Source organism: Malaclemys terrapin, chromosome 24 (genome assembly GCF_027887155.1).
Source record: "Malaclemys terrapin pileata isolate rMalTer1 chromosome 24, rMalTer1.hap1, whole genome shotgun sequence".
Classification (NCBI taxonomy): Eukaryota; Metazoa; Chordata; order Testudines; family Emydidae; genus Malaclemys; species Malaclemys terrapin.
Window position 1 is genome coordinate 12,421,480 of NC_071528.1, and position 13,199 is coordinate 12,434,678.

The 13,199-nt window shown below is 55.6% G+C and overlaps 1 protein-coding gene and 1 non-coding gene across 2 annotated transcripts in view; one reads left to right on the forward strand and one right to left on the reverse strand.

The window, feature by feature from the left end:
* Positions 1-468: 468 nt before the first annotated feature.
* Positions 469-575, forward strand: LOC128828949 (U6 spliceosomal RNA). The gene has a single exon (XR_008443261.1). It is a non-coding gene; the product is annotated as a U6 spliceosomal RNA (small nuclear RNA).
* A 5,277-nt stretch (positions 576-5,852) lies between these two features.
* R3HDM4 (R3H domain containing 4) overlaps positions 5,853-13,199 on the reverse strand; it is a 30,850-nt gene continuing 23,503 nt past the window's right edge. Inside the window, exons 6-8 of the mRNA XM_054013383.1 lie at positions 12,603-12,688; positions 11,420-11,475; positions 5,853-9,262 (exon numbers count right to left, since the gene is read on the reverse strand). Coding sequence (XP_053869358.1) covers positions 9,159-9,262; positions 11,420-11,475; positions 12,603-12,688 — 246 coding nt within the window. The 3' untranslated portion in view covers positions 5,853-9,158. The remainder of the gene's footprint in view (positions 9,263-11,419; positions 11,476-12,602; positions 12,689-13,199) is intronic.

The window sequence follows — 13,199 nt, forward strand, 5'->3', positions numbered from 1 at the left end:
CCTGCCCGGGCTGCCCCCCAACGGGCCGGAACAAACCTCTGCTCTCAGGGAGCAGGCAAGGGCCGCGGCTCGGCTCCGGAGCCCGAAGGAAGGGAGGAGGCGATTCGCCCCGCTGGCCTGTCTCTGTCAGAGCGGGAGTCGGTCTCGGAGCCGTTAGTGGACAATTCGCTCAGGCATGGCAGGGGGCAGCCCCAGTGTGAGGGCCTTCTACAGCCGAGGGCGCCGCTAGGTTAATGTGCATAGACGCTTACCCACAATTCCACATGCACGAGAAGCTGAGATGAGGGCCCTATTTCAATAGAAATAAATGAAAACACACTATTATTACAAAATGAAATCGGTATAGGTATGAATTGAAATAAGAATATGCATTAGATAAATGTATTTTTCAAAATATTGAGTTCACCCTCACTAAAAATGATTTAAATTTATGGAGCTATAAATACAAAGCTGGCCCCTCTAAAATTTGTGCTCGCTTCGGCAGCACATATACTAAAATTGGAACGATACAGAGAAGATTAGCATGGCCCCTGCGCAAGGATGACACGCAAATTCGTGAAGCGTTCCATATTTTTCTTGCCTGCCATTCCCCCCTTGTAAGGAGTGAAAGGAAACAACTCCTAGGGGTATTTCTAACTCTCTCTGCAGCAGGGCTTTACAAATGAACCTAAGGGGTGGGGGCTGCCCAAATATCCCCCCCAAAAAGCCTCAGCCTTTGGGAAAATCCAAGCCCCCCCAATCTAATTATTCAGAGGTACCCAAAGCAACCCTCACATATCTCACTCTTAATTCCCCAAATCTCAAGTAAACTCCAATATCTTGATATTTACATAGACTCAGATACACCCCACTATTTTTCCTATTTGGTTACATACAAATAACTCTAGCTCTTGGTATTTGCATCAGTGCAAATAAATCCCAGCAACTTGCTACTTGCGTAGACCCAAATAAACCCCAATATCTCCGTATCCAACAAAACGTCACTATTGCAAGTAAATTTGCAGAATTCCCCAGGTTCTCTCTATTTAGGGAAAGTGACGTGCCATAATCTTATTGGCAGGAGTTCTTGCCCGGCTTGGGATTTTGTTACACCCATGAAGTTCTACGAACCAAGATCAGGTTTTAAGCCACAGCCAGGCCAAGTCTGGAGTCAGCCACGTGGGGGCTTGCGGGCAGCACAAGCCAGGGCTGAGGTGCAAGCAAGCTGGGAGTGAGTTTTGGAGTGAATCAGGGGCTCGGAGGTTTGAGCAAACACCCACCCACCATCAGGTGCCAGGGTGGGAGTTGTGGTTTCAACATGAAACTTCGGGGAACTGCAGAACACGCTGTCAGCAGCTTCATTCACACTAAAAAAACTCCCAAGCACAACGACCTGGTGTGGTAATCTGTGCCAAACCCCATTCGCATGGGCACTGCCAGTTTCAGGTCCTCCTGGCTCCCATGAGCAGCGGAGGCATGGTCGGGGTGCAGAAAGTTACAGCCCCTAGTGCCCACCCTGCCTTACCCAGCTCCTTGGTCTGCTCCCATTCCCTTTCCACGCTGACCCGTTCCAGGAACATGAAACAACCTGAGAACTGGGGACGCATTCAGCTTCCTGACAGCGGGGCAGCCCTCTGCCAGTACCTGGCAGGTTGTGTCATGGACCATGGGCAGGGTGCTAGGGGCTGTACAAACAGAACAAAAAGACGCTCCCTGTCTCTCACTTTGCAGGATGCAGTGTGACCAAACAGGGCCTCTGGGACAGTTCTCTCTCCACGCTGGGGCTTAAAGTCACTCCTCTGTCCTGGGGCTCTGTGGACACACCCGAGGCCCTGGGTTGATCCCCCAGGGGCATGCAGCTGGCTGGTTTCATGCTCCCTGATTAGCCTGGCTGGCAGGTGGAACAAAGCATTGTGTCCCTTGTCCCCTCCACATGACCACCCCTGTCCTCCACACCGTCCAGCAAAGGCAGATGGAGGCCGATTTAATGCACTTGCAACCCCCCTCCCCCGTCCCCAAATGAAAAAGTGCAAGACGAGAAAAGCAGACAGAGAGCAGGTGGTGCTGGGAAGCCCCGTGGGCTCAGTCCTTGGGCCTGATAGCTCCAGTCAGAACCCGCGAGGGGCTTCGGCACGATGGCTGTTCCAAACAGCCTCAGCTCTGCCAGAAGGAACCAGCCAGTTGGGTTGGCCAGAGGCCCAGGAGGCCTCTCCCTCCTTACAAGCTTGCTACGCTGCCTGGCTCCTGCCTTCCTTCCCATCCAGCCTGGCAGGGGGTAACGCTTCTCCGCCACGGGTGGCAATTAGAGACCTCCTAGGGCTGCGTGGGGAGCCGGTAAGTGGTAAGAGCCAGAGCGAGCGCTCCACGGGGCTCCATCAGACCGGTGCCTTTCATGTGCCTGTGAATAAAACTGCTCATTAGGGCCTGGCTGCCCTGCGTTTCCATGTTCAACAGCAGCTTGCAAGGGGCTGAGGCAGCACGGTCTGGCCATAAACAGGAGGGACAAGGCACAAAGCCCAGGCCCCGTGAGTGACCCCGCTCCCACTTTCTGCAGAGGCTGGGGGAGTGGGGCGAATGGGCATCTCCCCTGGCTCCCTGGAGTCCGACTGCAGATCACGAGAACATTCCCCCAAGAAAAAGGAAGATTGAAAGGACAGTGGAGGATCTGGACCAAGTTGTTCAGATTTTAGATCCTTACTCCCAGGGTCCTCAGACTTCTGATTCCACCCACTTTCTCCTCTTAGTGGTGGCTCTCCCACGAGAGGGGTTGTATCTGTCAGACCCGCAGCCGTGACTCGAGGATCATTAAAAAAGAAGAACAGGAGTACTTGTGGCACCTTAGAGACTAACAAATTTATTAGAGCATAAGCTTTCGTGGACTACAGCCCACTTCTTCGGATGCATATAGCTATATGCATCCGAAGAAGTGGGCTGTAGTCCACGAAAGCTTATGCTCTAATAAATTTGTTAGTCTCTAAGGTGCCACAAGTACTCCTGTTCTTCTTTTTGCGGATACAGACTAACACGGCTGTTACTCTGAAACTCGAGGATCATTGCTACTTACCGCACCGAACCAAGCCCCTGTAAGCCCTGGGTCACGCTCCAGCTGCGGAGCCACAGGAGAATAGCCTTCTACTGCTTCCAGCTCGTGGAGCGGCTGGCCCACATGAGGAGGGGGGAGGTGTTACACTCCGCCCACAGGGAGATCCGGTCCCACTGGTCCACACAGTCACCTTCCACAGACCCAGGCCTGGTGCTGATTGGAGAGTTGGGTGGAGAGCTGAGATACTGCACAATGTGGCCCTATAAAGTTGGTGGGGGGGTCAATTCTGGCCCAATCACCAGGAAAAACTCCAGTTCGTCAGCCCCAGAACAAGGGGCCTGTGGGGTGGAGCCCCTGGGGCCAACCTGATCGCAGCACAAACCCCAGCTGAGGGAATCAGGCCACACCCCATGCTGCAGCAATGGGAATGAGAGCCAGGCTTAAGCAGCGATAAAACCCAGCCAGAGTGAGGAAAAGGTCTCCAAGCAGCAAGGCTGGGGAGGGACCCTGATTAAGCAGCGGGGAGACAAGGGACCCTGAGAGGAACTTGGAGGATGGGTAGGAAGTGACGCTGGGAAAACCACAGCACAGGTAGACGAGCAGCCCTAGCTCTCCAAGCCAGGGCCCTAGGCCAGAGCCCAGAGCGGGGCTGGGTTCTCCGACCAGCCCCAAGGCAGGCCACTACGCACGTGTCCACACTGCAATTAAACACCCGCGGCTGGCAGCAGACTCAGCCTCGCGGGGCTGTTTAACTGCAGTGGAGATGCTCGGGCAGGAGCCTGGGCTCTGGGACCCCCCTAAGAGAGCGGCTGTGCCACACCTGACCCCAGGGGAGCAAACCCATTCACAAGGCAGCATCTTACTAGTAGCCCATCACTGCAGCTCCCCCGGGGGCACTGGCGAATCCGTTCCCGCCCCAACAGATAAAGCTTCCAGGGGTCCAATTTATAGGTCTTAGGACTAGACATCAGCACGGCCTTTCCCCTCCTCCCCCCTTGACACGGGAAAAATGCAACCCCCAGTGGTCGGGAAATATAGCCAAGTGTGGGAGCCGGAGGAAGAGAGACTGTACTGCAGCCACCCGGACGCGACCCTTGTTGGACAGAAAGACAGACAGGTGTGCGCACATGCATTGTAGGAGGATGCTTGCTGGGAGAAACAGGCAGCAATGCAAACTACTGGATCGATTTCACTCAGACTCCTGGGTTCTACGGAAGGCCATGCAGCCCCACGGAAGCGCTACCCATCACCCGTGGCCAGGACTCAGCCCTAAGGCTGATCCCACTTACGTGGCTGTAAATCGGCTTCAGTAGGGGCTGCCCCCGTGCTGTGAGCACGGCCCACTGCGATCCCAACGTTTCCTCGTATTCCCGTCTGTATCCACCTGTCGTCTTAGATTTCGTTTGTGAGCAATTTAGGGCAGTGTCTAGCACCAGGGGGCGCTGGTCTGGAACGGTTAGGTGCTAGCGCTGTACAAGTAACAGGCAAACTTGCCCTTCAGGCTTTGGCCACACAGCAGTGGCACCCGTTTCACTAAAATCAGAGCCACCTTCTGTGGCGCAATTACATCTCTACCAGAAGCAACAGCGAGTCCTGGGCACCTTTAGAACTAACAGACGTATTGGAGCATAAGCTTTCGTGGGTGAACACCCACTTCGTCAGACGCATGTACCTGCTTATGCTCCAATACATCTGTTAAACTTAAAGGTGCCACAGGACTCTGTTGCTTTTTACAGATCCAGACTAACACGGCTCCCCCTCTGATTTCTCTACCAGCGTGCATTCAACTGACTGCATTACGGTTCTAGCCAGGGAAGGGGCAAGGTTGTTCTCTACTGGCTCAGAATCCCACACATCCTTTTATCTTTGCTAGCCGAGCTCCTTCACCTCAACCTGCTTGGTCTGTCTCATGCACCTGTAAGGTCATCTTCTAACCAGCAAGGTCTTTGGGACGGGGCCAGTCATTCACCCTCTGTACAGCACCTAGCACAACCAGTGGTTAATATGAGCAAGAAATCTATTTACAACTGGCGTCATTCAGTCAGAACTCAAAGGCCACAAGTTACAGAGAGGAATCAGTTGAATCACTGGTTTAGAAGTGGGACCCCAGAAGGCTTCCACTGGTTTAACTATAATCGAGTTTCACAGCTATATAGTTCAACTGGTGGAACTTGTGAACAGACAAGGCCTCTTACTGCTAACAGAAAAGAAAAAGAAAAAAAAGGGGAGAAAGAAAAAGGAGGCACTTTAAAAATGGTACACAAGTACCTTTAAGAAAAACAGGTCGACTGTTTGATAGTTTCAGAAGTCTGCTATTACGGAGCACAAAGCTTTTGTATAGTAGACTGATTGAAAATATAATTTACGTCTATGTCAGTTTCACAACACCCAGGGGGCTAAGTGGATTCAACGCAGCGAGCGGTGGCAGCTGGCCCGGTTTCTCTTCAAATGGAAGATTGGACGGTGCTACAGCAGAAGCCCTGGAGTTTCTCCCAGTTAGGACGACTCACCAGTTAATTGCCTCACGTCGGAGCGCGACAGGATATTCCATCAGACCACGTCTTCACTCCGGACCACACGGTGGCACAGCCGTACCACTGCCAGACCTCCTGGGTAGCTGATATATGCTGACGCGAGAAAGAATCACCCCCCAAGGAGTGTCTCCCGCCGACACAGCGCTGTCCACACCAGGTGGTTTTTTCACACCCTTCACCGACAAAAGTGCTTGTGTAGACAAAGCCTCAGTGTCCTACCCCTCTTGCTAACAATACCCACCCTGGCTTGGACAGAGGGCGATCGTTAGTACACGACACACGAGCAGACAGATGACTCCGGAGCACCATGATTTATTGTCCTTGTGCACATACTTTCAACAGCTGAGTCAGCTCAGAAGGAAATTTTTTTGTTTTTTCCCCTTTCAGCAGAAGCCCGTTTTGGCCTCTGGTTGATAGCAGATTAAAGCATTACAAACTCCACACAGGCGCCGTCCCACGCATGGATCTGCTCAAAGACAGCAGGTGAAGGCTGCCATTAAAACAGGTGACGGTCCTTTCAACCGAGGCAAGAGCTGGCAGATACGACTGACACAATTAAAAAGAAAAATCGATCACCATTCCCAGAAGCACGACACACAACATCCATATCCACGTTACAAACCGCAGTACGGTCCTGACTGCGTGCTGGGCTGCACGGAGGCACTGCCCGTGCCAAGATCGCTTTGGTTTGCGTCGTCTCACCAGACCAGGGCTTTCAGGAGCACGGGCTGGAGAGGCAGCGTGCAGAGATGGCAGGAGGGGAAGCCAGGCCCCAAGGCAGAGCAAAGCAGGGACTCTCGCAGGAGTTGGCCTTCTCTGCCCAGAGCAGCTCCCCGAATGGTGCGTGGGTCAGACACGCCCATGGGAAGTCAAGCGCTGCATTGTCCGGCTAGACCAGACCCTCGCCCGGGAGAGCACGGCTGTCCAAAGCAAATCTCTGTGGCTGTGTGTGAGAGGTTTTTTTGCTGAAAAAGTTTTTTACATCCAGCTGGTTTACAAGGGAAGAGATGTCAATGGAGCCCGATTCTCCACCCACTCGCTGTAAAGCCTCACGCACGATCTACACTGGTGCTCAGTGAGAAGAGGGGGAATGGGCCTGATCCTGCCCTCTGGGAGCCTCATTCTGGTCACTAACCCGTATAAGTCAGGAGTAACTCCAGTGAAACCAACGGAGAGGAGACTCACGCCCTGAGCCTGTGCGGAGAGCGCTCCTCAGTCGGGATTCTTCACTACTCACCTGCAGAGAATTCCAATACAGGAGCTGTTCCCCACAGGGCTGGATCAGGGACACAGGCAGCGCAAGCTGGTGATGAATCAAACCCGGCCCATCCCTTTAAACCAGCTGCTATGTACAGGGGAGAGCAGCTCTTGAGATGCACCAAATTAAACACCGCAACACGTAGTATATATATTAAAAACCACACACATCCCAACAGGCTCTTCACGGCACTAGAAAGCTGGAAACGGAGCTATTTAAATTGTACCATGATATAACCCCCCCCCGCCCTCCCCATCCGCCGGAAACCCCTGGCAGACCCAGGTGGCCCAAGCGGAGACGTTCAGCTCTGACCACCCCGCCCCGCTTGCGAGCGGCAGGACTGCCGGGGGCCTGGCTTCGATTCCACAATCACAAACACAAACCTGCATAAATGACACACCATATTCAGAAAAGGCCCCCGCACTGCAGAGAAAGCCAGAGCTTTGTGTTCAATGTCTCACTGATAACTGTACCAAAGCTTAAACGATAGTGATCCGGCTTCAGGGGGATGTTTGCTCAATGCCAATCCACACGGATGCACTAAACAATGGGCTAGTTACTCCCACTCGGGGCTGGCTCCCTGGACAGCTTCTCCTCTGAGCTTCTGTGGGAGCTAACAGATCGCTCTCCCTAGTCCAAAACCAAGCAGCCAGCAGGGGAGGGGGGCGCCGAGTCCTGCTTGGACACTCCTTCGAGCTTTTCACACAGATCTTTCACTCCTTTGCCTTTCACAGAGACAAGGCTAGGCAAGTGCTAATGCGTGCATTCGGGGGGAGATCTACGCCCCCTGTACGCCACTGGATTGTATGCAGGGCTGAGCCGTGGTGCTTTAAAGCACTAACTCTGTGGTGGGTAGCGAGCGGAAACAGGGTTAGGCACCAACCAAAGCAGTGCCCGCCCCCGACCCTGCAAGGCTGCTGCAGTCTGTGGTAATTCCCCTGCCGCCCTGGGTTTGTGACATGCAACTTACAAGTGATCTGCTCCACCAGCTGCTGGACGTTCAGGCCCCGATTCAGCAAAGCACTTCAGCCCATGCTTAAGCTTCAGGCACCTGTCGAAGTGTTTGCTGAGCTGGGGAATGAGACCAATTCAGATGCTCAAGGGCCAGGTCAGAGCAGCTGAAATGCTAAGGCCGAAAGGGAACTGTTTTGTCACAAAAATACTGCTCCAAATTCAGCCCCAGTGGAAGCCAGAGTCCCCCAGGGACAGGTTGGTGGTTTGTGTTGAAATGAGCTGGCGTGTAGACACTCACGCTTCCAGGGAGCGCAGCTACTGCTGGGAGATAGCGCCACACCCCAGGCAGGGCTCGGCAGACTGGTCTCGCCCCTTACGCATGGTGATATCTGGCGGCAGCAGCAGGTCCTGGAGTCCCCCTGCCAAGCTAAGAGGCCAGTGAGTCAGAGAAATGAGGGCAGGATGTGGCCCGAAGGGGCTGAGATGAAGGGCCCATCTTCACTATTCAGAAGCGATCTTGTTCCCCCAGCATGGTTAAAAGCACGTGAACAGGACTTTCACCATCACCCCGAACCTGGCTGGATCCTGAATCTGGAACATGGCTCGGGGGGCAGAAGAGACACAATCAAGATCCCATCTACGCGACAAGAGGGAACAGTATCGCAACAACAGCCAATATGCATTTGACAGTGTCGATGGGCCGCTGAGGGAAGCCTGCAGGGCCGATGCTTCCTCACCTCCCACCAGCCTACAGGCAGCAGGGGAGACCCCTGGAGTCAGCTCCTAACCCCCTCACCCACTCCAACCAGGACTCTGCCCACCCAGAGCAAAGGCTTCAAGAGAGGCAGAGTCCTCAGTCCTTGAGTGGGGGTTGGACACTTGAGCATGATGAAGGTTGACGTTTTGGGCTGTCCAGCAGGTGGTTCCACCCCCGACAGAGTGGTCTGCCTGGGGGGTGCTTGCAGGCCTCTGCCAGGCCCCCCTGCGAGCAGCAGAGATGGTGCCCTCCCCTGGGTACCAGGAGCAGTACGGAGAAGCCTTGGGTGGAACCAGGAGCACCCCGGGGGTGGGGAGGAAGCTGGAAGTCACACCCCAGTGTTGCAACAGCTTTGCCACACGGGGAAGAGAGAGTGGCAGCTGCGGGAGATGCCTGCAGGACTTCAGCGATGGGCAAGGGAAGACTTCTGATCTTGAAGCAGGGCCCAGGGGGCGGTGATCTAACCGGCTCCACACAAACCCACCCGCCGGTTAGACCATCACACAAGTGCAGAGAATCGTTTGAGAGGGTGGGGACCCCCCCCCTTTGTACGCCGAGGACTGAGTGGACGGAGAGCAGATTCGGGGATCGTAGAAGCCTTCAGAGCACTGAGTGGGATGTCTTCCAGACCTATCAGCTCATCTGCTCCAAGTAGGCGGACAGCAGTAACTCCGGGGGCAGGAAGTCTCTGTGTTTGTTGCTCACTTTCATTTGGCGTTTCCCTTCAAAGTCAGAACCTGGACAGAGAGAGGAAGGAGTTTGAATTCTTTTTTTGGAACCAGATCATGCCTCTATCTCTCACACAGTCAGAGCAAAGACCACAGGATTGGGGCCTGCAATTGGGGTTATATTCTAGGACCAAACAGAAAGATACAGTGCTCTTCTACTCACTCACCCCAGTGATCAGACCAGGTGGGTCTCATTAGTTCTGACCCAGGGGGATAAGCTATACGAGCACCTAACACAGAAGGCACCAGAGGCATGGACAGCGGTGTCCTGCCTGAAGAAAACTGTAGCCACAGCCACACTCAGGAGAACTCTTAGGTTGAGATTTGTGTTTTGTTACTTAAGGTTGAAGTTTTCAAAGTTGCCCAAGGGGGTTGGGCAGCCAAGTTGATAAATGCAAGCCCCAAAGAGGGGGTAGGCTTGGGCCAGATCCAGAATGTTTGCGTGCACTGAGTTAAGAACGGGGCAGGAGCACACCTGCTTGCAGACCCCCTCAATGACCTCTTACAGCACTGCCCAGAGAGAGGCAAGTAGGTCAGCCATCTTTTACAGATGGGGAAACTGGGGCACAATATGACTTGCCCAAGGTCAAAGTCTCCGGCAGGATTTGAGACCAGGCCTGGCCCACATCTGAGCTACTAACCCACTGTGCCTCCCAGCTGCGAGGTGCTGTATTCCCAGTAGGATTTGTATGTGCTCATTTCCAACGCAAAGTTTGCCTCACCCCATGAGCTCCCTTCGCACACAGCCAGCACGCAGTGTGTCCTTCCAGCCCATCACACCCTCCAGACAGACACACTCCTGCTGGTTCTGGGTGGCCAGGCCAGCTCGCTGCCTGGAAGGGAGCTGCAGGCGGCAAGAGACTGATTGGGCCAAGTGAACAGCGGGCTGTTTTGAACCGGCTGAGCCGAACCTCCTGATGAACACGTGGAAGGACGGCAGGATGCCACCCCCCAGTGAACGGCTCACCCAGAGCGGAAGCCGATAGCGAGATCAATTCCAGGACCCGCAGGACGTCTCCTAAGGGCTCAGCCTCGCAGCGGGACGGCGAATCTCTGGGCCAAACTCGGCCCCGGTATAAGTAGCAGCCATAGACGCCGACGCCGTGGGTGCTCCGGGGCAGGAGCACCCACAGGGAAAAATTGGTGGGTGCTCTGAACCCACCGGCAGCTCCCCGCCCCGCCCCAGCTCACCTCCGCCTCCTCCCCTGAGCACGCCTCTTCTTTCCCCAGCTCCAGCGCTTGCCGCCACGAAACAGCTGTTTCACGGCGGCAAGCGCTGGGAGGAAGGGCGGAGGAGGGGGAACGCAGCGCGCTCGGGAAAGAGGCAGGACTGGGGTGGGGATTTGGGGAAGGAGTCCAATGGGGCAGGGAGGGGATGGAGTTGGGGGCGGGACTTTGGAGAAGGGGTTGGAATGGGGGCAGGGGCGGAGTGGAGTCAGGGCGGGGCCGGAGGGGGGGGGCACGAGCACCCACCGGTGCTGGGAAAAGTTGGCGCCTATGGTAACAGCAACTCCCACTGACTTGCCAAGATGCCAGAGCGAATGGGGTTCCCGGCCCAGACATGCCACCCAACACACTCAACTCCATCTCCCCTCATGCACACCCCGCTAGCTGTAAGCAGCTCTGCAGCTTGGGAACGGATTCCTTCCTCCCTCCACCCCCGGGCTGGGCCGGAGGGGGCACGGAATAACGCCGCACAGCAGGGAGGGGAGCAGAGCCCAGGGCAAAGTCGAGTGGGTTGCAAGAAGTTCATTGAGCTGTGTAATTAAGGGCTGCGTCCAGGGGCGTTTGGCCCTAAGGGGACTGGCCATACAGAACGGTGCTGAGCATTTGAGACAGCAACTTGCGTTTCCAACGGCTGTAGAAACGTTAACCAGTCAAACCCCACAGCTCCCTAGCGGGGCAGGAATGAAGCACTGAGATACACGACTCCTCACTGGCACAGCTGGGATCACAATGCTGGAATTCCTGCCTCCCAGCCCCACGCGGCCTTCAAATAATCTCCCGGGGTAACCCAGCTCCCAGGGCCAGGGGGGAAGCGCCGGCAGCCTGTGGCGTGAGCTGCAGTGGAAGGCGGGCGGGGGTGAGGGGAGGGTGGGGAGGAGGAGGCTTAGCTGGAGAGGCCCGATAGCAATGGAGAGAAGAGAACCAAAACAAGGCTCTTACTGGCAGAGACGAGGTCCATGTACTGGCAGAGAGCGTGGAGCAGCAGCCGCTCAAAGCTGGAACAAAAACAAACCAACCGGGCTTTGGTCACACGTGGTTCTGTAAACTCCATCATAAGAGCTCACGGAGCAGCAGGTCAGGCCCCCTGTGGCAAACAAGCTATTGGTCCAGATAACAGGGCCGGCTCCAGGCACCAGCTAAGGAAGCAGGTGCTTGGGGCGGCCAATACCAAGGGGCGGCACTCCCTCCGGTATCGGGGCGGCGGGTCCGGGTCTTCGGCGGCGGGTCCCTCAGTCCCTCTTCCTCTTCGGAAGAGAGGGAGTGAAGGACCCGCCACCGAACTGCCGCCGAAGAATGGAGCGACGCAATTAAGCTGCCGCCGAAGTGTCGCTGATTGGCTTTTTTTTTTTTCCCCCCCCCCCCCCCCCTCCGGCCGCTTGGGGTGGCAGAAAACCTGGAGCCAGCCCTGCAGATAACCTGAGGTTGGAGCGAATCTCTCTGAAGAGGACGGGTCTGTTGAGTCCCTCTCCAGCCAGCAATCTCAGATCCGATCCGACTCTTGGGGTATGTCTACACTGCAGTCAAACACCTGGGGCTGGCCTGCATCAGCTGACTCGGGCTCATGGGGCTATAAAAATCAGTGGAGACAGCCAGGCTTGGGCTAGAACCTGGGCTCTGGGAACCCTGAGCGGGGAGGGTCCCAGAGCCCAGGCTCCAGCCCAAGCCTGGACATCTACACTGCAATTTTATAGCCCTGCAGCGTGAGCCCCTCCGCCCCCGAACGCGAGTCAGCTGCCGTGCGCCAGCGACAGGCGTTTTATTGCAGTGAGGACATACCCTCATTTGGTGGCTGGAAGGCAGAAGATTGGGTTCGAGGGGATGAGGGCAGAGGCCTCCGATCCCCACAAGTCCATTGCAACAGGCAACTCTGAAGAACTCGAGTCAAAGGCCCCTTCGTGGGGCCGCTCGGTCTGGCTCGTGCCTGCGGTCGGCAAGATCAGCCCCGAAGATCCAGTGTACCTGGCACCTTGACAGATTGACTGTCACACCCCTCCAGTGACCTCATTTCTAAGCGAGAACCCGCTCCAGCAGGAGTCACCGGGCAAAACCCTCCCTCCCCCCACTTCCTCTGGGACAGGAGCCAAGGTGCCCTGGCGTCCCAGCGGCAAGGAAGAAGGATTACCTATTGTCCATCATCGCTGTGTAGACGGAGTGAGGGGTGACGGAGAAAAAGGCCAGTAACTCCTCCTCCAGACACTCCAGGGTCCCCTGAAAAATGAGAATCAAGTGGAGGTGACAATATGACTGAGAAGCTATTTGGAAGCTTGAAACCAGCATCAGGTCGCCAGCTGCAGGCTAGGAGCTGTGTGCACCCGGAAAGCTGGGCCAGCCGACAGGCCGACCCGCGAACAGGATGCCACGAGATCCTCAGACATCTCCCTCTGAAGTGGACGGTTGCCAAGATAGTGTCTTCCATATCCCCGGGCAGCAAGCTTCTTGCGTTCCCTACATGGTGTCACGTTCAGCCGTCTCGCCTGGGCAAGCAGGGGGGTGATGCATGCAGCTAGTCACAGGGACCGGGCCCCAGGAACTTCTCTGCTTTTGTAATCAGAGCCAGGTTGGGGGGGGAGAATGTAGCATTTCAGATCTGACTCCTCAGCTGGTGGCAGATCAGTGAGTCCCAGCAGACCAGGCCCAGCTCCCCTGTATCAGGGCAGGTGGGCCCAACTGAGCGAATTCAAGGGGGGAGACAGGGGCGATAAAAGGCCTGTCAGAGGGG